At 57.5% G+C, this 22940-nt stretch overlaps 8 protein-coding genes across 8 annotated transcripts; 5 read left to right on the top strand and 3 right to left on the bottom strand.

Moving 5' to 3' along the window:
* Positions 1–930: 930 nt before the first annotated feature.
* Positions 931–3047, top strand: K437DRAFT_269010 (putative AGP3-protein of the amino-acid permease family; the record flags this gene model as incomplete). The annotated part of the gene is made up of 6 exons (XM_013387026.1): positions 931–1099; positions 1162–1290; positions 1356–1910; positions 1997–2463; positions 2545–2831; positions 2906–3047. The coding sequence occupies 6 exons, from the start codon at positions 931–933 to the stop codon at positions 3045–3047; spliced, it is 1749 nt and encodes a 582-aa protein (XP_013242480.1).
* A 283-nt stretch (positions 3048–3330) lies between these two features.
* K437DRAFT_225447 (uncharacterized protein) lies at positions 3331–4100 on the bottom strand (the record flags this gene model as incomplete). Its single annotated transcript, XM_013387027.1, has 2 exons — positions 3331–3545; positions 3629–4100. 2 exons carry the CDS (start codon positions 4098–4100, stop codon positions 3331–3333), a joined length of 687 nt encoding a protein of 228 aa, XP_013242481.1.
* A 394-nt stretch (positions 4101–4494) lies between these two features.
* Positions 4495–5660, top strand: K437DRAFT_274792 (glutathione S-transferase; the record flags this gene model as incomplete). Its single annotated transcript, XM_013387028.1, has 4 exons — positions 4495–4847; positions 4918–5373; positions 5452–5513; positions 5573–5660. 4 exons carry the CDS (start codon positions 4495–4497, stop codon positions 5584–5586), a joined length of 885 nt encoding a protein of 294 aa, XP_013242482.1. The 3' UTR covers positions 5587–5660.
* Positions 5661–7097: 1437 nt separating this feature from the next.
* K437DRAFT_216698 (P-loop containing nucleoside triphosphate hydrolase protein) lies at positions 7098–7904 on the top strand (the record flags this gene model as incomplete). The annotated part of the gene is made up of 1 exon (XM_013387029.1): positions 7098–7904. A coding segment is annotated over one exon (807 nt), but the record flags the coding sequence as incomplete, so codon positions are not given.
* A 499-nt stretch (positions 7905–8403) lies between these two features.
* Positions 8404–11668, bottom strand: K437DRAFT_274794 (uncharacterized protein). The gene is made up of 2 exons (XM_013387030.1): positions 10332–11668; positions 8404–10236 (listed from the first exon to the last, which is right to left on the bottom strand). Exons 1-2 carry the CDS (start codon positions 11385–11387, stop codon positions 8659–8661), a joined length of 2634 nt encoding a protein of 877 aa, XP_013242484.1. The 5' UTR covers positions 11388–11668; the 3' UTR covers positions 8404–8658.
* A 1043-nt stretch (positions 11669–12711) lies between these two features.
* On the bottom strand, positions 12712–14648 carry K437DRAFT_146099 (uncharacterized protein). The gene is made up of 2 exons (XM_013387031.1): positions 13697–14648; positions 12712–13608 (listed from the first exon to the last, which is right to left on the bottom strand). The coding sequence occupies exons 1-2, from the start codon at positions 14513–14515 to the stop codon at positions 12751–12753; spliced, it is 1677 nt and encodes a 558-aa protein (XP_013242485.1). The 5' UTR covers positions 14516–14648; the 3' UTR covers positions 12712–12750.
* Positions 14649–15797: 1149 nt separating this feature from the next.
* Positions 15798–17203, top strand: K437DRAFT_146109 (glycoside hydrolase family 128 protein). The gene is made up of 2 exons (XM_013387032.1): positions 15798–16632; positions 16708–17203. The coding sequence occupies exons 1-2, from the start codon at positions 15962–15964 to the stop codon at positions 17018–17020; spliced, it is 984 nt and encodes a 327-aa protein (XP_013242486.1). The 5' UTR covers positions 15798–15961; the 3' UTR covers positions 17021–17203.
* Positions 17204–20804: 3601 nt separating this feature from the next.
* On the top strand, positions 20805–22880 carry K437DRAFT_278725 (MFS general substrate transporter; the record flags this gene model as incomplete). Its single annotated transcript, XM_013387033.1, has 3 exons — positions 20805–21428; positions 21506–22749; positions 22856–22880. The coding sequence occupies 3 exons, from the start codon at positions 20805–20807 to the stop codon at positions 22878–22880; spliced, it is 1893 nt and encodes a 630-aa protein (XP_013242487.1).
* Positions 22881–22940: the final 60 nt, after the last annotated feature.

Genomic DNA, 22940 nt, shown 5'->3' on the forward strand with positions numbered 1-22940 from the left:
TTGACAGACGCCAATTTATTAAATACGCCAACCAAAAGGTACTTGTCCCACTTCGACTGTTTTAGTCCTTGCACAAGAGCTGACGAGCAGGTTCGGAAGTTCCGAACCAAACAAAATTTAGCAATTGGCATCAAATTTTATACCTGCAGTCATCAAGTGATTTCTGAAGATTCCAAAATCCAATGTCTGAACCAATTTGATGGCAGAATTTTATTCAGTCCATTGGAATTTCCAAGGGGTTTCCGTCCATCTCTCCCACTTCTTGGATGGTTCGTCGAAAAAATGCAATCACGCAACCTGTTTGCTAAGGTCAGCGCTAGTCATAGACAGGCACACTCACAGGGTGTAAGAGCGTGTGCCTCTTGGTTTGTGTTCATTCTGCGATCTGACAGCCCAGGGCAGACCTGAGTCTGAGGCACTACACAGCAGCAAGCCGACGATCAACAGCACGTCGGGTCCACCCTGCCAAGTTGCTACCGACGAGGATACGTACCTTGTCCAGGGACGATGTCGTCATTTTGCTGGACATGACATTGTACAATTCCATCGGAGAATGAGCTGACTGACGTCTTCGACGGTCACAGAAAGGTTCGCTCGAACATCTCGCACTGAGTGCAGACGCAGATATCTCAGTGTCCTTCATTTCGGGGAGCTCCCTTATCTTTGGTCACCGTTCGACACGCGCGATACTTTTTCGAACGTGTTACGATTTGAACACTCGTATAGACGACCACCCTTTCAAGGGTTTCCTTGCCACTTTGGTCCACTAACGTATTCGCAAGGCATTGTTCATCGTGGAGCTGCATCTTTCGAGTTCTCTTTGCAACGCACACGGATGATGCCGAGGACGGAGTCAGCCAATTCAACACGTTATCTGTAACTGTCATACTTCGCTTTGTACTCCCTCGACTGTGCCATCTCCCAGGCAAGATGCAGTCTGACGGGGAAGCCATCAAGGGAAGCGTATACAGCGCCGCCGCGGTATCTCGAGCCGAGCCTGTCAAGGCTCACATGGATAGCTTCGGCGATGTGGAATCGCAGATCCAAATCAGTGGTACGATTCATCAAGCACAAACCTCAAGAATGAACGGTGAAGAAGGTGAAGTGAAAGTAGATGCGTCGTCTCGAGCTTCGTCGCTCACGCCCCTGTTCACATTCAAGCCGGAGGAAGCGGCAAATCGGGAAACGACGACGAGGGCCAACTGAGTCGCTCCTTACAGACCAGGCACGTAGTGTTCATGGCTATTGCTGGAATCATTGGTCCAGGCTTGCTCGTTGGAAGCGGAAATGGTGAGTTGGACTAGGCATACAACTGCTCAGTCCTCCAATATGAATTCATGTGTGTGCCGCCACAGCTCTTGCAACGGCCGGGCCAGCTGGCGCGCTCATTGCCTTTGCCATCACTGGCTTGATCGTCTATTTTATTATGCAATCGCTCGGCGAGATGTCGACGATGCTTCCAGTTCCGGGCTCCTTCATCACTTATTCGACTCGCTTCATCGACCCGGCGTTCGGATTCGCAGTGGGCTGGGCCTATTTCTGTCTCTGGCTCTGCGTATTGGCCAACGAGTACGTTAGCGTCTCCATCGTCTTGCGCTATTGGCCTGCAGCCGAAAAGGTCCCCGCCGGAGCATGGATCACCATCTTTTGGTTCGTTTTTATGGGCCTCTCACTTCTTGGTGTGCTGGCATTCGGAGAGGTGGAATTCTGGCTGGCTACGCTCAAAGTCCTTTTCATCCTCGTCTTCTTCATCCTGAGCATCGTCATAACCGCCGGCGGGACCGGCGCAGGTGTCATTGGCTTCAAGTACTACCACGATCCGGGGCCTTTCAATGGCATCGGCATCGACGCACTGAACGGCATTGCCAAGATCTTCATAGTCGCCGGCACGCTGTATGCAGGTGTAGAGAGTGCGTTCATGCGCGGATAGCAGGCGGCCCAGACCGCACTCAAAGACAGCTACGCTGACCGCACCAAATCCCACAACTTCCTATAGTGACATCCGTTGTAGCTGCGGAGTCACGTTCGCCCGAAAAAGCGGTCCCACGCGCCATCCGCTCCGTTTTTTTCCGCATCGTATTCCTCTATCTCGGCACGCTCTTCTTTATCTCCCTCACCGTTCCATCCAACGATGACCGCCTCGTCAGTGCGGGTTCCAAAGCCGGCTCATCGCCGCTGACCATCGCGCTCGAGCGTGGAGGTATCAGCGCTGCCGCCAGTGTGATCAACGCCATCATCGTCATCAGCGTGATCAGCGCAGCGAATAGCAGCTTGTACATCGCCAGTCGTACTTTGCAAAGTCTTGCGGTCAAGGGACAGGCCCCACGCTTCCTCAGTTGGACAAGCAAGCGAGACAAAGTGCCAATTCCAGCGCTCGTGACGACAAACGTGTTGGCGTTATTCTCCCTCCTGTCCCTCGGAGCGGGTACTTCGAAGGCTTTTACTATCATCATCAACCTCAGCGTGAGTTCTTTCGCTTGGCGCTCACCCTCTGAGATGCCCGCGTCCCACTCATAGATTCTTCTTCCTTTTCGACCGGTACAGGGAGTCTGCACATTCATCGTCTGGGCCGCGATTGCCTGGTGCCACATCCGATTCCGCGGTGCGATGCGAGTGCAGAACAACGACGTCCACCAGCTGGTGTTCACTGCGCGGTGGTACCCATACGGCGCCTGGTTCGCGTTAGGTGCCAACATTTTCCTCTGCTTCTTCCAAGGCTACACGACCATTCTAAGCCCATTCGATGCAGGTAACTTTGTCGTCGCTTACATCATTCTACTTGTTTTCGTAATATTTGGGGTCACGTGGAAGCTCATCTTCAAGACCAAATTGTAAGTGATTGTTTGTGCGATGGAGCCTTGGGTTGCTCTCACATGGGCACCACTGACATCGCCAACCCTCACAGCATCCCTCTACATGAGATAGACATCGACACGGGCCGGCGGTGGGCAACGCGCGCGTCGCTCAAGGCAGAAAAGGCGCAAACACTGCACGATCATGGGCTGGGCCGCAGGATTTTGCGCTATCTCAACCGGATTGTAGCATAGTCACTTCATAGCGGTCTTTTCTGGCGACCACGAGCTTTTCATGGCTTCGAGATCGCCGAAATTTCCGCTCGCATGCACAGGTTTTGAGAGCGAAAAGTGTGGAGGAAGTCCCCCCAAGATTCATGCTCGAGACGTATGCAATTGCTGAACTCGGAAGTACAAGGTCGCCCTCTTGCGGTCACACCATGCTGCCAGCGTGGGCATCGCGCTCAGTGATGTGGTGAGTTGCCAGCGCTTTCGCCAAAGTGCATCGGAGGCTGGCGAAGAAACAAGCAGAGACATATTAGCATCGACGCACAACTCGAAGCTTTATCAGGCAGCGAAAGGTGAGCGTGTGAACGCACTGGCAGGTTCCTCTCCCTAGAAGCATTATCGATCGCAGCGACAAAGATCCAATAAGTGGAAGCGTATAGAGCGTCAGAAAGATCAATACTTCGGAAAGCCATTTCGCCAACTGAAGAGAGACGCACCACTTGGTGCCATCTTCGAACATGGCCGCTGTTTAGGCGTAAAGGACAAGGCCCGTCAGCTTAGCTTTCCAGCCGGAAGCTCTGCAATGGACAGTTGGTATTGAGACTCACGTCTGTATGGGTCAGGGTGACTGATACGCTTGAGGTTCTCCTCGGCCTCTTGTAGTACCCTCGCCAACTCCCTCGGGTTCCTGATATTCCGGTTACGCTCAAATTCAGCGCGGATCTCGATTGCCCTGTTCCTCCAAACATCCCGCCTGATGCACCAGTCAAGTGAGGTGCGCAGGTATCGGCGGTAGAGGCTCATGACGTACTGTCGATGGGCGGTGCTGAAGGCCGTGGGAAGTCGTGTTGCAGACGACATGGTGGCACGCAAAATCGCAGCACGCAGATCACGGCAGTGGGTAGCGAGCGGATTGGCGGAGGAGGTGTCGAGTGCGCCTGCACCTGCTTGCACCTTCCGGAAGAGAGCAAGGAGTGTTGACGGCGAGCCAGGCGTGCGAACGAGGATGGTCTTGCAAGCCAATCGTTGCTGCAAGCGGTGTGCTAGTATGAAGAGGATTGAGGGAGACGGCTGCAGCATTTTACTCAACTGGATGGCTGGCGGCTGGTTGCGGTTTGCCAGCTGTCGCTCAAAGCGTCGGCGGTGACAGCGGCGGAGTGCCCGCAGGGAGATCTTTCAATTTTGGTCACGTGTTGACCATTCCCGTACACCGCACCCGCACGCCAAGCTGCGCCATGTTGAGCACACCAATGACCTTTGCCATCGTTGGATGAACACACATATCGGGAGGCTCATGAAATAGGCATACTTGCAATTGGTCGAAACCAGACGGACGGACCGCTTGAGCACGCTAACCTTTCCTCACTTCTTTCTCGAACTTCGCAACTAATCTGCAAGAGCATCTTGAGAAGTCCAAAGTTCCATCCTCCGTCGATTCGCGTGCCATCCCATACCTATCTGACAGTGTCACACAATGTCTACGGGGAATCCAAACGATACAAGCAAGCCAGCGGGAAGCAAGGGAGCTCACTATCACCGAGAATGCACCGGTGCAGCGCTCGAAACGGCTGAACGGCACGCCAAATCCATCAACACACCGCAGGATGATGGCATCTGCATTTTCGGTGCGGCCTTTTGTCCTTTTGTCCAGCGCGCTTGGATCGTGCTTGAAATGCTAGGTGTCGAATACCAGTACAGGGAAGTCGACCCGTATCAGAAGCCTTCGGACCTGCTTGCCTTGAACCCGAAAGGGCTGGTTCCATCGCTCAAGCTCAGCTGCGGGGATAAGCCAGGTGAGGTCATGGGTCTGGGGGAGTCGACGGTTATGTGAGCAGGTGAATTGGCTCGGTGCGAAAGAGGCCACTCTCAATCTAGGCTCGTGGTCTAATAATCCCAGTGTCGAATACCTACTTGAGCGCTTCCAACCGCCACCGTCGGGGACGACACTTCTTCCCCCGTTATCTGAGCCGTACGCCCGTGCGGTGCAACGTCTAGCTGTCTTCCGCGGTAACCAGTCCGTCGTTCCGGCCTTCTACCGGTTTCTGCAGTCGCAGCCTGATTCGGATCCAGAGCACCATATCAAGCGGGAAGAGTACATCAAGACATTGACGAATTTTACGCAGAGCATGCATCCCGAAGGTCCATTTTGGGCTGGGAAGCAAATCTCAGTGGTTGACTGCAACTTGTTCCCTTGGATCTTCAGAACGACCAATGTGCTCAGGCATTTCAGAGGGTTACAATTGCAAGACTGGGGGGCCAAAGAGGGACGCATGGCGCAGTGGCTTGAGGCAATGATGAAATTACCGGCAGTTGCCGGCACGTGCTCGACCGAGGAGCTCTACTTGGACTCTTAGTGAGGAGCGTTCATCTAGCCGCGAGCGCGTGCTTGCCCACACTGACATGAATGTTAATTCCCGCACGATACCCTCAGTGCGCGCTATGCTGAGAACAGAAAGGGAACAAGTCAGGTAGCTGATGCCACCAATACCGGTCGTGAGTATCTAGTCCCAAATATGTGCAAACAGAACATGCTTACGCCATTCGCCCAACAGGATCATTACCATGAGAATAGCTCTTTCACAGAATACAGCGATTGCTTGCTACCTAGTGTAAAGAGGCGCTCGCAATGTAGGTGACACGAAATTCATTAGGTGGCTGGTGAGGTTCCAGTCTTCAAATTCGGGTTGTTGAACAGCCTTTGAAGGATATTTGTTTGCCAATTTAGTCATCACCATTGGGCCGGCAGAGGAAGCAAAGTGCAATGAGCCTTCCTGCTGTGAGCAGGCGTTGGCAGAGTGAGGTGCCGAGATCCTGAGATGCTGAGAAGGAAGCCATTGCCTATTAGGTAGCACGCTGATCAGGGAGGCGCTGCTTGGATACAATGAGTTGAATGCCGTAACTAGAAGCACATGTATCGCAGTTCCATCTGAGCCTCAGCTTGATGGCATCCTCCTCCTGCATGCGCTCCAGCCGTCTGTTCTTCGACTATGTACGAAGGCGCGACAGAGGCTGGTGCTGGGAGTGGAAGCTGAGTCAGCCAGTGTTTCGGGAAACACTCTGCCATCTACGAAATGGTGATGTTGGCAACGGTGCCGAAGGGCAGCTACATTGGGGGAGAGATCAAAGGTCCCACTCTCGGGCAAGCAAGCCTGTTGCGAAGCAGCAGGGGAACGAATGTACTTTCCAATTTCAGGCGTCAGGCACTCGGCGAGGGCTGTGCTTTTGTACACATGCACGCCTTGACGATCACCATGCACATAGCTTGTCTATATGAAGTGGCCTGTGGGCTGCCGTGCGAGAGACTCCGTGGGTGTTGGTGTGTATCACGCGGTCAAGTCGCGTCACGTCGAAAGCGCGACGCGACGCGTGGCTCGCGTCGCGTCGTCTTCGCGGGTGCACGTCTCCATCCATCCACACCCAAATGGTCGTCGTCGTCGTCGTGTTCATGTTCTCTTTTGCATTCTCCACCTCGCCCTTCTCGAATGCTAAACGCTTTGACGAGCTTATCCATGCCTCGTGCGCAACCGTTGCTTTCTCATTGGTGACAGAACGACAGGTAGCACCGAGTGTATTCCCGCCGTGATCGGGAATCTTACGTTTTCTAACATGGCGCGAACACGTTCGTGCTGCAACGTCAGCGACGTCGAGCACCTCCCCATCAACGCGAGAAAGCGTCACGCCCTTCCGGATTCTCAACTACGCAAAATCCAAGTTGAAGAGAAATATACCAAAGAAAACCACCAAGCGCCAAAACCGCAACCGCCGATGACACCCTCAGCTCTCGGCAAGAGGAAGCGCATGGCGCCAGTGTTGACCCCGATCAACAATGAGACCAAGCCGCAGCCCGAAAGCACCCTCCGGCGCAGCAGCCGCTTTGCACTGTCCAGCATCCAATGCGGCGCGCACGTACCGGGCAATTCGCCAACCAGCCAACGCGCTGCAAAGTGCGTCAAGCAAGTCAGGGACAAAGTCCGCGCGCTGCGCCATCCGACGCAGTTGGTAGAAAGCGTGGACGACGATGCAGACGAAGGAGACTTTGTCCCTCACCTCAGCAGACGCGACCTGTCTCATCTTCCGCCGCATACGAAAGCCCGCTATCTCCTCCATGTTGGCTCGACACCCAGCCTGCTGCCCTGTCGCGAGAAGGAGTTCGGCGAGGTTCTTGAAAAGGTTGAAAATGCCATCGACGAGAGCACTGGTCAATGTCTGTACGTCTCGGGCGTGCCGGGCACCGGTAAGACGGCGACATGTCGGCAAGTGGTGCGAACGCTAATGAAGAAGCGCGCGGACGGCAGTCGAGCCGGGTTGCCCGACTTCAACTTTGTCGAGATCAACGGCATGAAGATCAGCGAGGCATCACAGGTCTACTCCATCCTCTGGGACGCCATCGGCGGCTCACAGGCGCGAGTATCGAGCAAAAGCGCACTCGAGAAGCTGCGCCAGCATTTCGAGCGGTACTCGGAACGCACTGGAACTGATCAGCGCAGCATGACCGTCCTGCTGCTCGACGAGATGGACCAGCTCATCACTTCTCGCCAAGACGTCATCTACAACCTGTTCAACTGGCCGAACATGCAGAACAGCAAGCTGCTCGTCATCGCCCTCGCCAACACAATGGATTTGCCGCAGCGCGCTCTCAGTGCCAAAGTCGCCAGTCGGCTCGGCTGGCAGTCCGTCCAGTTCAAGCCGTACGACGACAAGCAGCTGACGCAGATCGTGCAGGCACGACTGGGAATTGAGACCCCAACGGTCGTGATCCCTGACAAGGTGAAGGAGACAACTCGAGGTTGCAGCACGATCTTCAACGGCAACGCCATCACGCTCATGGCCAAGAAGGTCGCCGTCGTCAACGGCGATGCGCGGCGCATGCTCGACATAGCGCGGCGCGCGCTCGAGAAAGTAGAGCAGGAGGCAGCCGAGCTTGGCCTACCAGAACCGCCACGCGTCGAGATCAAGCATGTTAACGCCGTCTTCGCTGACATGGTCAAGTCGGGCAAGACTATGCACATCACGTCCATCGCCCTGCACGCCAAAGTGCTGCTCTGGAGCGCCATCGCCTGCATTCGCAAGACGGGGCTACAGGAGGTCACGTTGGAAGACCTGCACGCGCACCACCTTGCGCTCTGCAACAACCACCGCTTCGGTACCGTCTCGCATCCGGGCAGCATTTCAGTACCCAAAATCAGCATCGATGCGCTGCAGGGAGGCCCACTGGCCACGCTCTGCTCGCTCGGCCTTTTGATCGCGGTCGGAAGCGACTTTGGCTCAGCGCACGCAGGCATGCACGCCAGGTTCATCTTGGGCGTCCGAGAGGACGAAGTGCGCTTTGCATTCCGAGAAGACAACGACGTGAGGTTCAAGAGTCTAACATGAACACCTCCTGGATGCATTGTATTGTGGAGCAGGCAAATGATTGCGTTCAAGCATTCTGCATGAATGCAAATGTATAATAGCTACAAAAGTCCGTGAATTTTCTGGGTTTTTCTTGCTTGCACTGCACTGAAAGCGTGCGACATACTGCAAAGGTATGCACCCTTGTTGCGGAGCCTCAATGTCCTTTCACATCGTGCCCTTCACGTAAGAGGTCAATGCAAACATATGCGAGATTCCCAACCCATGGCTTCATTTCCAGAGAGTGTCAGTTGCCGCTGAAGCTGCGTGCCATGAAAGTCGAGCGCACGCCAGCCGGCGACGCTGCCCCAGCCACGCCACCGAGCGCCAAGCCGAGTCCGTGCTGGTGACTTTCCACTTCGGCGGACTGCCGCACAGCCTCGTCGAACGTGTGCACTTCGGCCTTGGCAGCGTTGATCATATCTGCGGGCGCAAAGAAGGAGAGGCGCCTTGCAGGCCTGCCTTCGCCGGCGCCACCCACTGTGCCACTAGAAGAAAACGGCAAGCTTGAGGCGGACAGCGCGGCGCTGCGACGGATCGCTAGCTGTGCGTCCGTCGCGTGAGGCAGGGCCGATGTGGGCGTTACGGGCGATGTAGCGCCAGAGCCGGAGGCAGAGCAGGAGCCGGAGCCGGAGCCAGGTGTGAAAAGGAAAGCTTTGCGCTCGCGCAGCGGGCTGCCACGCGAGCTGTACGGCGCAGCGTCCTCGGCAGTGGAGCCGGACGGGAATGCGACGGGGGCGTTGGACGTGATGACGTCCGCAAGACCGTCAAGGGAGGTCTGGGCTGTGGCGACCTCCGTGCCGCTAATTACGGCGCCGTCGACGGAGATGCTGGACGGCGCCGGGCGCTCGCCATCGGCTGCCTCGGTCGGGTCGTGCGGCGGCGGCGAGGGTGAACGGTAAGGGTTTGGCAGCGGGAGTGACGGGAAGGCCATGGCGGTCGGAAGGTGGAAGGACGATGATGGGGATAGAGATGGAGATGGAGATGAGGCCACAGGCCCAAGCGCCGCTGGCAGCACACCGCTGCCTGGCAAGTGTACGCTACAGGGAGTCAGCAGGCCGCTGCCGCTGCCTGCCACGGCCGGGGCGGTGAGACCAGCGCTCGAAAGCGGTTCGGTGATAGCCACCGGACTCGGACCAGGGCTCTGCAGCGCCTTCATCTGCGCAAGGTGCAGGGCTGCCCTGGCGGAGCGCGGAGAAGCAGAGCCGGATGGAGGCCAGCTGCCAAGCGAGAAAGTGGCGCGCGTCGGACTGATGTCCGCCAGTCGTCCACGTATAGGCGACATGGCTCTGGCTCCGCTGCCGCCCATGCCATGCGCAACGCTTCCGGAGTAACTCGATGACGGCCGTTGCTGTCGTTCTTTCCCACCGCTCGCCCCTGCACCTGCCGCCGCGAACATCGTCCCAATCGCGGGCGGCGCCGACGGCGCGAATTTCTCGGCGATCTGCGCGGCGAGCGAGCCAGCGGGCAGCGGCTGATCGTCCATGCCGCTCGCGTACGAGAGCGGCGGCGATGGGCTGGACGCAGCAAAGCCGCTGGTGCCCGCGTCGAGCGGGGCCATCATTGCGCTGTACTGGCGCGGCGAGCTGGCGCCTGAGCCCGAACCCGAGCCCGACGCGGGTGTGGAGCCGGCGCGGGAGAGTGAAAGTGAGAGGGGTGCAGAACCGTGCATGGAGAGGGGGCCAGAGTGGAGGCTGGCAACAGAGCTGGGTTTGTGCGCGTGCGCTTGCGCGGCGAGCTCAGCGGACTGCGTGTGCGACGAGAGCGCACTCGCCGACAGCGCAAGCGGCGGGGAGGCTGTCTGCGGCTCGATGATCTCCAGCTCCTGGAAGGCGACCGGCAGCGAGCAGGCGACAAAGGAGAAGCAGTCAGCACCGCAAGTCACACACGCGAACATGTGAGCTGATCCAAGCGACGCACCTCAGGTCCGAACTCCTGCAGCGCCTCAACAGCGTCGCTCAGCACGCTGGGGATGGCAACATCGATCGCCTCGCTCTTGGAGAGCAGATGCGAGGCGTCGCGATGCTCAATGTCTCGCTCAAAGATGGCAGGAGCTGCCGCTGCAAGCGTATTCCCACTCGCGCTCGCAGCGGGAGCGGGCACGGCAGCGGTATGCGGCATCGTCGGGCTCGTGCTCCAGCTGCCTGCAGCAGCGGCAAGAGCACCGCCCGCGGTATGTGCAAAGGGTAGTGCAGTAGATGGGCTGGCTGTATGCGCACGCGAGATGATGGCGGTACTGCCGGTGGCGGAGGCGGAGGCAGGAGCGCGGGCGGGGCTCCGTGCCCGCGGCGAGCGCATGGACGAGTGCACGACGCCGCGCGCGAACAAGTTTGGCGACGACGGACCAGGGCTGTATGCTGGGCTAGGCATGTGGCTTTGGCTGTTGTGCGCAGCAGTAGCAGCAGCGGCGGCGGCGCCAAAAGGAGCATCAGCTGCCGTTCCCCCCGCGCCCACCGCGGCGCCGGTGATGAAGGCCGATGAGGCAGTGTAAGCCGACGCAGCTGGCGACGGCGGCGGTGGCGTGACGAAGAGACTGCGCGTCAGCGACTCGGCCGCGTCTGGGTCGGCGGGCATGTCGTTCGCGGACGGGAAGACTGCTGCTGGGGTTGTTGCTGGAGCGGTGCCAGGCGCAGAGAGCTGCGACGCGCGGCGTACAGGCGACACGGACGTGAGCATGGTCCCCTGTCGCGGGCCGCTGGTACCTAAAGTCTCGCTGCAGCACGCGGGACCGTCGTGGAGCATGCCCATCTCGTGCGGGTCGTCGTGCAGCGCGATGGGCATCTTTTCGCTGGGTGTCTTGTTGTTGGCCCAGTCGAACGCGCCAGTGTTAGGTGCTGGCGCTGCTCGGTCGTGCCGCTGCTGCTGCTGCGTGGAAGACTGTGCTTGAGCAGCGTGCGACGAGGACCGCTCTGCTGCTGCGTCCACTGCAGGCGCATGCGTACCGGACGCTGACCGGGCGGGCTCTGGAGCAGACATGAGTCTCGTCGCTGAAACGGGCTGGTCCTGTCCGCATGAAAGGGCCGGGAAAGTGTGTGCAACGAGGTCTGCACGCGCTGCCCTCACATTGACAGACACGATGCGAAGGAAGGCGCGGGTGATACACACGTGGTTGTTCCCAGATGCCCAACCCTGCTGGCCTGCTGCTACTCGTCTCGCTGTGTAGCAAGTATATAATACTCAATTTGATGTGAGCGGGCCTGGCCCTTGTGTTTGTCCCATTCGCATGACGCGTGTGTTGTATTGTGCATGGGCTGTTCATCCCGCGCGAATGGAATCCGAACCCGAGAATCATATCATCCAGGGAACAAGATGAGTAACATTGAGGCGAGATGAGCGCTGCTGGCACTCTGCTCTCGGGCCGTGCCCTGCAGTGCTAAGAGTGTGCCCGCACGTGCCTGCCTTGCCTGCCTCCCGCTTTTGCCGCAGAATGGCTTGCAGAGACAGGCGAAAGGCGAGAGAGCGTCCGCGCGGTGGCCCATGACAGAGTGGGAGATGGGGAGAGGGACGGGCTACTTTTCTTGGCTGCACTGTTGACTATGCCGGCTGGCCCCCGCGACGATTTGGATTGGATTGTTCGATGAAAACCTGCACACTGCGCGGTTTCCACTCATGACATGGGGTAGATCGAAAAACTGATGCCATAGTCTAGAGACGGCACCTTTTACACACATCGCTCCGCACTGGAGCACAGACGACTTGCGAGGGTTACACCATGTGCCCTCATTTCTGTTTCTGGGGTGTTCCCCTTGCCACAATCGGAACACATTGCACAGGGTAGGCTGCAGGGCATATGTATATGTGTATGTATGTATTTACAACAGTCCGTCTTTCACGGAATCTGGCTGCACAGCCGTGGAAGGACAAGGTCGGAAGAGCAGAGCGTCTCGTTCGCCATTGGCACGCGCCCGCCAATGCGGCAGTGTCGCCGGTCTCCACGCGATGGCGGTGCTGCACGCAGCGAGCGAGCGAGCGAACGCGCGTGCATACGTCTGTACCCCCTCTTGTGTTTTCGCCAGGTGGACGTCGCATGCTGCTGCATCGCCGTCGCAAGGACCAAACGCGCAGAGAGACTCGCGACGCGGCTCGTCGAGCCCACATCCCTCCAGGCCAGACCCACTGCCAATGTACGCTTTATAGCCGACAGGACGGAACGGAGCGGGGTGCCCCCCTCCCCCCTTTCCCTCTTGCATGCCCACCTGCCCACTCTCCGCTGGAGCCGGGCACAGGCGCGGGTACTCCGCTCGCGCTTCTGGAAAACATGAAACAGCCCAAGGCGAGACTGTATGCTTCCCTCCCATGTGCACCATCTCGTTCCGCCCACGTCAAACGGGAAAGGAAACTACAGTGCTACCTTGCCAACCTCACGCATGCCTTCGTCCCACAGATCGCTCTGCCCCCATCCGCCTGCGACAGCAGCGATGATCACCCAGGCGCTCCGCTCAGCCCGCTGGGCCTCCTCCGCCAGCGCCTGGCGCAGCAGATGCGCCATCGCCGCGTTGTGCGTCCCTACTGCTCCTTCGTCCAGACCCGAAGCAACACCAGCGGCAGGTAGGCGATCGGCCCCCTCGGCATCGTGCAAGCGTGCACTGCGCCCCTTTCGCGAGCCCCTCGCTTCTGCCACTGCTGCTGCCCCGCGCCGCGTCCTGCTCGGCGTGCCAATGTGCATAATCCCATCCTCGTCGTCGTGCTCCTGGCCACCCGTTTGTTCCTCTGCATCATTGTCCAGGATCATGTCCACCGCTGCGCTCACATCCCTTTCCTCCTCCTTTGTCCATGGAGTAGCACCGGCGCTGGCGTTGCTGCTACTGCTGAGGAGGTTCTTCGCCTTGACGCGAAAGCGCCAACGATTGCGTACGATCGCCTGCACGCACGCGCGCGCCAGCGTGCGCAGCACGCTTACCTCCTCGCCGTCCAGGTGCGGTGACAGCGCCGCGAGCAGCGCAAATGTCCAGCGCGCCAGCAGCGGCGGCACCGCGTCTGGCAGCCGCGCAACGCTCGCCAGTGCTGCCGCGTCGGGCCCAGAGGCGGATGTGCCACCCGCGCCAAGCGCCAGGCCTGCTCCTGCTGTCGTGGATTTTGATGTGTTTGATGGCGAGCGAATGACAGAGGATGGTGCTGATTCTGCTGCTGCTGGCGCTTGCGCAGCAGGATGCACGAACCATTCTGGCATATACTCTAACAGTTTGAGAACATGCTCCTGTCGTACGTGGTTTGAACGAACGTGCGTCAGCATAGTAAACCCTCCTGGCAGACGGCGACCTCCGGGCACCCGCCAGCCGACTCACATGCCCCAAAGCTCTTAGTGCGGCCGTCCTCGGTTCGCGCCAGAGCAGCTCTTGCTCTGCATCCCCCTCAGCTGCCGCTGCTGCTAGAGCAGAAGCAGTGCTAGAACCAGCCTGCTGCTGCTGCTGGTGGCCCTTGAGCTGGTTACGCCTAGCACGCATGCCATAGCCAAAAATCCACTGAAACCATAGGCCTTCGTTCCTGTCGTCCGGCGTCATGCGTGACTCGCTCGCCACCGCGTGAAGCGCCGCTTCGTTGGCCGCCGGATAGCTCAGGCGGTGCCGCATTGCTTTGAACTTGCACGTGAACATCTGCCGCCAGGCGAGCGACGGCAGCGGAGGCAGGTTCGTTTCTGGGCTGTCCGAGTCTCTGAAGCACGCTGCGGCAGCCGATACAACTGCGTCCAGGTCTGCATCGTGACGAGCCCTGAGCTGGTCCTTACTTTCCTCTTTCTTCGTCCCTGCTGCTGCTGCCGCTGCCGCTTCATACGGATTGAATGCGACGCGGTAGACGGGCGCATGAAGCGCAGCTTGGTGTCGTACCAAAGCGAGGTACTGGCTCCCATCCACTGGTACGCCGTCGAAATCTACAGGCAGGCTCGGCACGTCGAACGCCCTGCCCCCGCGCGACAGCTCGTCGCCATTCATGCCTCTCGATTTTTTGCTCGCCGCCGCTCTGTCCCTCCGTTGCTCCTCGTGTCCGCGCCTCGTCTTCTCAGCGCTTGTACGCTGGCCTACGGGCGGAGCATCTTTGCCTGGCTCGTGGCGACGCATGCGCTTGGCAGGCGGCATCCTTTCTGCTAGATGTGTGCCCCGTGACATTCAACGCTGCAGCGGGATTACAGGCTCGGCGCAACGGAGAACGCAGATTCAGGCGATCGCACGGCCGCGTTTTTACTGTTGTAAGCTGACGGCGCAGCGGTGTGCTGGCAGGGAAGTGGCAAACGGGCTTTGGGTTCATCGCACAGCCGAGGGAGATTTGCTACCCTCGTCTTGGTTCTGACGGCTGGGTGAGGTTATGAACGAAGCCTAGTGGAGTCCCGGCGAGGGGTCTTCATTTTTAAAGTGATCGATCAGTCAAGGTCCCGATGGGAGGAACACAACCCTACTTTACACGTGTCTTCATGACTCCCCAGCCCGCAGCGCACAGAGTCGCGCTTTCCGTTTTCATGCTTCACCCTGAGCCGCCTCTAGGTTGCACTGGTCCAACTGAGTCTCAGACGGAATGGAACCCCGCAGCTCACGAAATCCCCATTGTCCACATACAACAATCAAATGCGCTCCGCCATGATGGCAAAAAGTGTCGTCTACTCTCCATAGGAGCGTAACTATAGCCACGTCTGCATGTGTTGAACAGACAGCTCCTGGATTTTGGTGGAGACCCTGCGCTACGCTAAGTACTGCGAGAACTGAATAGAATGCCAGAGGTGCTGCAGCCTGCAGGGCGGCACCCCCCGCGGCTCAGTCTCGCAGCAATGATGTCCTAGTATTGTTGTGTTGTTTTGGTGCGTTTATTAAGGTTGCTTGGCGGGGCTCGGCGGCAGGCGCGTCGTCGCTTGTGCACCTTACTGCCGCGGAGTAGGGACGTTTGGACTGGGATCTGGTCTGCCCTGGTGCCGCCAACTTGGATTTGCGGCATGAGAACGGTGGAGGTCGAAGTGCGGAGGGTTGGAAGCTTAAGGCTGATGTGGTGCCTCCCATGGACCCCAGGCGTAGTTCCGCGTGTGTGCACGGGAGGACTTTTGAATCGAATTGCCCAAATGGCGCTTGCGCCGCGCTGTGCCTACACAGCCTTGGTGGGGGGTGCGACACCCCCCCTTTGCAGCCCTGCAGCTGAAATTGCCAGCATCCGCGCATGCGGTGAGCGAAACCATCAAAGAGCGCGAAACCCTCTTTTCATCCGATCACCTTTGTTCGACCCCCCCTTCTTTTGTCGGTAACATTTTGCCTCCCTCTCTTCCCTCCACCAACACCTTGCCTCTTCTTTCCTCAACCTCAACCTCAATCCCTTCACTTCCACCTCCATTGACAACATCGAGCTAGTCTCGCAGGCCTTCTATTACTCCCAGTACATCCTCAACTTGACGTCTTGAACCCACCAAAAGCAGCCGGCTTGAAGTCCACGCTCGCTTTCAGCACACGCTTCGTCAGGTTTCTCACATTCATTTGCTCTCGCTCGCAAAGCAACGGCATCAACACTACAGCATTTTTCTATCGTTCCGTCTCTTTTTCTCCGCCTCTCTTCCAATCTGATACGCATATCCCACGATGCAGCTTTCTCTCAATCTCATCTTTGTCGCGACCATTGTCGCGAGCGAGGCTCTCGCCCTGGCCACCTCGGGCAACGCAGCCGCTAGCGGCGTCGAGCTCTCTGCCAACATCAAGCGCCACCACAAGAAGCGCACTTGCAAGGCAAAGAGCAGCAAGAAGACGAGCTCTCGCATTGCCACATCCTCTTCTGGGTCCTCTTCTGGCTCTGTTTCAAGCTCAATCACCGGTCACAAGAAGTTGGGCTTGAGCTGGACATACGGCAACTACATGGATATCAACCTCTTTGACAACAAGGCTGGCTGGCGCTACAATTGGAAGGAGAGTGACAACACCAAGTCGAACCTCCCTTACTTCCCGATGCTTTGGAACGACGATGGATCCCGTGTCGCAGCATGGCAGAAGAACGTTGTCAACAACCCCAGCTCCGTCACAAGCAAGACCATCATGGCCCCCAATGAGCCAGATGTTTCCAGCCAGGCCAACATGTCCCCCGAAGCTGTCTGCTCGCTCATGAGGAAGCAGATGCTTCCGCTCAAGAAGAACCACGGTTTCAAGATCATCGGCCCCGCCGTCGTCAACCTCGAGGGTGACTGGTACCCGCGCTTTGTCAAGGCTTGCCCTGATGTGCAGAAGGAAATCGATGCAGATGCTGTGCACCTATACGACTCGTAAGTGTTATAATTGCCGGGAGCGCCATTGCCGGGAGCGCATGCTGATCAGATCACTTTACCTTGTCGCTGCAGTCTCGCAAGCACCTCCATCTCCAGGCTTCAGAAGTGGCACAGTACTTACAAGCGTCCGATCTACATCACCGAGGTGGCTTGCCACAGCTTCTACATTACCAGCAAGGCTCCTCAGTGCACTGGTTCCGGCATGGCCAACTCGTTCTACAGCGGTCTCACTAAGTTTGTCGCCAACTCCGACTACATGGCCGGTATCGCACCGTTCGGCGTCTTCAAGGCGAACCTTCCGGACGGTGTTGGCAACTTTAACAGGCTCAGCACCACGTCAGGCACGCCCACCAACCTGTGGAACATGATCACCTCGCTCATCTAAAGCCTTTCGTTCGCGACACGGTGTTGAGACGGGTGCCGGTCACCCCAGGCTGTTTCGGCCCGTTCGTTGGCCGTGGGACGGCGCTTGATGCGACTTCCGCGCGCTTTCGGGCGGTCGAGGCTACCTCGCCGCACCGTACCTACTGCCAAGCATTTGGTTTCATCACTTCATTGACGCTCGTGTGCTGCCGAAGGAAGACACAGGTGACCTTCCCCGCGCTGTACAGCGACACAACGTGTTCCACTGTATCTTGTCTCTTTTCTTTTTTTCGGGCTGCGCCCGTTTCATTTCCCGGATCAACATCATCAACTACGGCAGTTCTTGCGACCCTCTGCATTCGCATGCAGCAGCGGAGCAACGAGCGCGATGTCGTTCGGGTCGACTGGTCATCGCTTTTTCGCACGGTTGTACCCGTTAGCTTGCATAGCGGTACATTCTAACGGGAAAGGTGGTGGGACAGTGGTCCCACGGACAGCGCTGTATGAAATGCAATATATGAAATGGCGCCGCTGGGTAGCGTACAAATCACTCTTGTGCAGTCATGTTTTTCGGGGGTTTCGCTCGCTGCGTTCGGAGGAAGTTACTTCGGCGAAGACGATGGCAAGCATTGCTTGGCGTGGTGCTCAGTCATCCGGGTTCCAACGGGACGCTTCGCCAAGCGAGGTATGTGCATCGAAGCAGACAGTTTGTTGCAGCTCGGCAGAGCATGATGTCGATTTTTTGAGCACACCGAAAGCCATTTCATGTGCATTTTACGGCCAGGCATATCTATGAGGGCGATACCTAGAGGTGACTGACTGACGGGTGCACCGTCGGTCGTGGAACCAGCATTCGTTCTGAGAGGTGAGGCGATGGGCATGTTCCTCTTGCCGAGCATCGTGTCGGGACACGGAGGGGTAATAAGGTAGGCTCGGTACGGCGCCGCCCACGCTGCCCATTCATATCAAGCGGTGGCAAGGAAGTACGACCAGAGCTATACTATTCACGACGCTGTCTGCATTTTCATCGGCAGCATTTGAAGGCGTATAAAGGAAACGGAATCACTCTATTTATCATGGGGCTTGCACGAAGGTGACGCGAGGATGCGAACTGGCGAAGGCGTATTTGTTGGTTGGTTCAGGGCGTTTTCTGACAGTTTGTTGGTTTCGCCCAATAATGATTTTCCCCGGGGTGCTTCTACATTTTGCCGGAATTTTTGGAACAGCGTTTAGCGGCGCATACACACTCCCAAACTCTTGGCATGGGCCATGGCGCTTTAGGCTTGCGCGCAGTGTTCGGCATCGATTTCGGCGCCTAGTTAGTGTAACACGCATGCCAAATCCGGTGGGGTCTGCTTGCGTCGTGCAGTGTCACAGTGCCGGATTTTTATGCCCCAGTTTTCTTGACCGCTGAAGATAGTGACTCCGCGAGAACAGAGAGCGGGTTTTCGGCGAATCTGCAGCGAGCACTGTGTTGCGCAATATGCACAAGGCCTCCAGCTTTCATCTTTATGGGCCCGGGTCGAGCACATACGAACGCGAAAGTCCTGAATGATCCTTCTTTTGCGTACAATGCAACCGAGCAATGATGCCCATGCCGGCCGGCTAGAGTTTGGTGCACATACATACGTAGGGGCGAGCGTGGTCGCTTTGGGGTGTGAAATTATGAGTTTGCTAGCCATTTGGGGGTTATGGGATGTTTTATATGTCACAGAAAGTAGCGCAAATGTACATACGTCGGCTTGTCACTGTCCAACCCATCCTTTGCTCGCTATTCTGACCCCCGGCCGGGACCATCCCGACTAGCGTGGCTGTTGCGACTTGTGATGCAAGGAGAAGTGGTTAGTATAAAGTACATACATACCATAAAACGGCATGTATGATTTCTGCTTCTCTTTCGCCGTATGTGTGCTCATGCTAGAGAGAAGGGAGACTCCGGTGGCCCCCCATTGACCATGTACTTCATCGGCCGTCGGCCGTGTGCCATCCCATCGTATTTCGGAGGACTCTCGCGTGAGAAACACCGGAAAAGTGGTAGTCAAACCCAAGAGGCTGTGTGGTGAGATAACTTTTACGATGTTCGCCATTTTTAGCGTGCCGCCGGCCGGCGAGTCCCCTATGCCGCCACCAAAACTTGACTGTGCCGCCATGAATATCCCCTCTGTCTCAACTCGTGCGGCGTTGCTGGATTCTCGGCATCACACCTTTATGTCGGGTACCCACTCTTGACTGGATCGTGCCGGCTCGTCTCCAAACAGCTCTCTCCCAACTTTGCTTGGGGAAGAGCGTCGCATTCGAAGGGCGGGTCTCTTTTCGGCTGGCGTACATTTTTTTGCAAACAACATTCGGCACTCGGTATGGAGAGGTTGATGGGAGACGGGTTCCACAACTCTTCTGTACGGCGAACCTGCCGTAGGAGGTGGGCCAGTAGCGGCACATCTTTTCGTCTCTCGTCGCAACCTTAACAGCGAAAAGCGCAGGAGTCAACGCAGTTCTCCTCTCACAAGCGTTTTGTTGAGAGCAAGCCGTGGCATTGACAACAAATCCTGTCAAAACCGAGTCAGCAGCAGCGAAGACGCCGAGTGGAGCCGGAACGGAAGGACGTCATTAGCCGGATCTGACGCAATAGCCTGACGCTGGAGCCGAAATTTATGTGTTTCGCCTTCCGGCTTTGCGCTCTCCTTCATTGGTTCTCCACATCTGCTATCGGCGTCGACCATACCTGTCGGCGTACGTTCGGCGCCTCTCACTTCCCAGTCCATCTTGCCAATACCCGTACGCTGTCCCGTGCTCGTACCGCTTCCGCTTTCCTTGCCTCTGGCTGCTCGCGAAGTGCAAGTCTGCGTGTACATTGTACAAAACGACGTTTTCTTTAGGCAGCCCCGTACACAGAATCCGCCAATTCACCGCAAGTGACCCGACAACATGACATGTCACCAGCGGTAAGCCGCACGACTTTATCACATGATTACGAAGCCGTGCGCACACCGCGCAACACCAGCACCCTGGAGTGAAAGAGGCTTGTGGACAACGGGATCCCTTGTTGTGTCGACTGTCGGCAACTCGATCTTGCCGGCTCGGCAGACTTGGTGTTGTGATTATCGCCAGGACATGTTCGATCCTTCCCGACTGCAAAAGATATATGCTGGCCCTTTCGACACCCGACTGTCGATCTTTCCTCGCTGCTCCTTCTGAAATTTGCAGTCGTTGTCCAAGTCACATCCACCGTTCCTCATTTACTCGACAAGCGACAGGCACTACCAGCGGGATATATCCATCTGGCTACCTCCAACTCCACTGCGCTAGCAGAGAGCATGATACAAAGTGGACAAAAAGCTACGGATGGATGCCGCAATCACGACCCACCTCCGGATCATCATTCGCAATCGCATTCCTCACGCTCTGGACAAAATAATCGCACAGCAGATCAAAACGAACACCAGAGGATCAACAATCAAGCTAGGTCACCTCCATCTTTTGACTCTTCGCTGTCTCGTCGCGCCGCGCCATTTTCTGCACACTCGCCATCATTCACAAGCAGCGGCGACGACGCGAGCCCCAGCGCCGAGGAGCAGACCAGTACCAGTGTAGACAGCATGGCGACCGAAGCATCTCTCTCGACGCTCAAGCTCGCCAGACAGCAGCCGTCCGCGCATTCACCGTCCAAGTGGCCGGCGAGCTTCACAGCACTGTCGTACGATACAGCCAGAGCAGTCGATGGTTCCGCTTCGACCCCACCAATGCTGCCGCCCAGCGACACTGTCCCGAAAGACAGCTTTGCTGGAGGGCCATCCGCTTCTCGCGCTATGGAAAAAGCAAAAGAGACTTTCGGCACGCCAGCTCTAGATACTGACGCCCTTCGCATCGTCGACCTCTCTGCGATCAAGCTCGAAGGCCACGAGGACCCGCATCAGTGGTCCTACTCTTTCAAATGGATGACCGTGGCGATTGTCTCACTCATGGGGTTCATCTCGCCCATGGGCTCTTCTATCATCGTCCCAGGCTCCAAGCTTATCGATTTGGAGTTCAACCTGGACTCTCGCACCTTATCCATCATACCTGTCAGCACGTATGTCATCGGCCTTGCGTTCGGGCCATTCGTCTTTGCGCCGGCATCCGAGCTGATCGGTCGCAAGCCAGTGTACGTCAGCACGAGCATTGTGTTTGTAATGTTCAATATCGCGACTGCCGTTGCGCCAACCTATGTTGGCTTAAACATTCTGCGCCTCTTGGCCGGCGCGTTCGGCAGCACCGGACCGACATTGGGCAGCGGCTCCATCGGGGACATGTTCTCGCCAAAGGAGAGGGGCAAAGCTGTTTCGCTTTACGGCCTTGGTCCGTTACTCGGGCCGGTCGTGGGGAACCTGATCGGAGGATTTATTGTGCAAGGATCGCTCAGCTGGCGGTGGCTGCTTTGGACGTTAACTATTGTGAGTGTACCTTGCTTATGCGTCAGCACAAAGAGCCTCGCTGACGCGCCTGCGTGTTTCTCGCTCGCACAACCCAGTTTTCCGGAATCATCTGCCTCATCGTCACCTTTTGCCTCAACGAAACATACGGGCCAGTCTTGCTTGCACGCAAGCGCAGTCGCATCCGCAAGCAAATGCTCGCCGTTTCCGTCGCACAGTCATATGCTGCGACAGGATCCAACTCTGACGCACCCGCGACCAAAATTTCGCGATTCGCGGCAATCGTCGACAAGTCGAAGCGCGCGGCGCTGAAATGCATGCGGCCGTCGGCCGATGCGAAGGCCAAGTTCAAGCTCGCCATCACCCGCCCGTGCCGATTACTGTTCACCAATCCAATCTGTGCCATCTTCAGCGTCTACATGGGTTTCGTGTACGGCGAAATTTTCATCTTCCTCACGCAGCATCCGCTACTCTTCCAGCGGCGCGACGGTGGGCCAGGCGGACGGGAAGCTGGCCCGCCCGGACTACTGCGTCTGCCGACGTACAATTGGAGCGCAGGCGCAGCTGGATTATCCTATCTCGGCCTGGGTGTCGGCTTTCTCAGCGCTATGCTCATCAACGCCATGTTCAACGACGTCCTCTACTGCCGACTCGTCGCCAGCAATGGGCGACTGGGCTGGTACATTATCTTCTCGAATGCACGCGAGATCGAGGCAAAACTGGCGGCTAAGGATGCGGCAAAGGCTCTGCAAGCACAAGGCGGTGCTGGTACCGAAGTTCGGGCTCTGGAGGCTGCTGTCTTGCATCCTGGGGCGCAAGCAGACGCGGTTGCCGCCTCTGATGAGAAGTTCACGGGGATATGTGCAGCGAGCAGAGAGGTCAAACCGATAGAAGGCGCACCCGTCTGTCCGAGCATGGCGAAAGATCCGCTATCACCGTCCGCCGCCACGGCCCCTAAGAAGGGCAAACCGGAGTACCGCCTGCCGTTCTGCCTGGTTGGGATGCTCATCCTCCCCGCGGCTCTGCTCATGTTTGGCTGGGCAGCGGACCAGCGGCTGCACTGGTCGCTGCCGCTACTGGGCTCGCTGCTGACGGGCATGTCAACGATCTTGTGCTTCCAGACGATCCTGGTCTATCTCGTCGACGCGTTCGTACCGTACAGCGCGAGCGCGACTGCGTGCTGCGTGCTCGTGCGCAGCCTGCTCGCGGCGGTGTTCCCCCTGTTCGCGGAGAGCCTGTACACCAGCCTGGGTTTCGGGTGGGGGTCGACGCTGCTCGCGCTTGTCGGACTTCTCGGCGTGCCTGTCCCGATCGTCCTGTTCAGGTTCGGCGAGGCATTACGGTGAGTGTGCGCCGTGGGCTTGTGTTCGGGGTGCTGCCATTCGCTGTGCATTGTAGCTGACCCTCATTTTTTTCATCGGCTGTGACTCGACTCTTGCTTACAACAGGACTCGCTACAAGTTCAACGGTTGAGCTACCTTGCGCGTTTCGCCGCGTCGTGTCGCGTTGCGTCGCACATGCGTGTGTGCCATT

Source organism: Tilletiaria anomala (assembly GCF_000711695.1).
Source record: "Tilletiaria anomala UBC 951 chromosome Unknown K437scaffold_58, whole genome shotgun sequence".
In the NCBI taxonomy this organism is placed as follows: Eukaryota; Fungi; Basidiomycota; class Exobasidiomycetes; order Georgefischeriales; family Tilletiariaceae; genus Tilletiaria; species Tilletiaria anomala.

Excerpts from the sequence above, each read along its gene's own strand:
- K437DRAFT_146099 (XM_013387031.1), bottom strand. The coding sequence starts at position 14,515 with ATGTCACGGGGCACACATCTAGCAGAAAGGATGCCGCCTGCCAAGCGC. Across the intron at positions 13,609-13,696 it reads CACTAAGAGCTTTGGGGCAT|GAGCATGTTCTCAAACTGTT; the intron begins GTGAGTCGGCTG and ends CACGTACGACAG.
- K437DRAFT_274794 (XM_013387030.1), bottom strand. The coding sequence starts at position 11,387 with ATGTCTGCTCCAGAGCCCGCCCGGTCAGCGTCCGGTACGCATGCGCCT. Across the intron at positions 10,237-10,331 it reads TGCAGGAGTTCGGACCTGAG|GAGCTGGAGATCATCGAGCC; the intron begins GTGCGTCGCTTG and ends GTCGCCTTCCAG.
- K437DRAFT_146109 (XM_013387032.1), top strand. The coding sequence starts at position 15,962 with ATGCAGCTTTCTCTCAATCTCATCTTTGTCGCGACCATTGTCGCGAGC. Across the intron at positions 16,633-16,707 it reads GCTGTGCACCTATACGACTC|TCTCGCAAGCACCTCCATCT; the intron begins GTAAGTGTTATA and ends TTGTCGCTGCAG.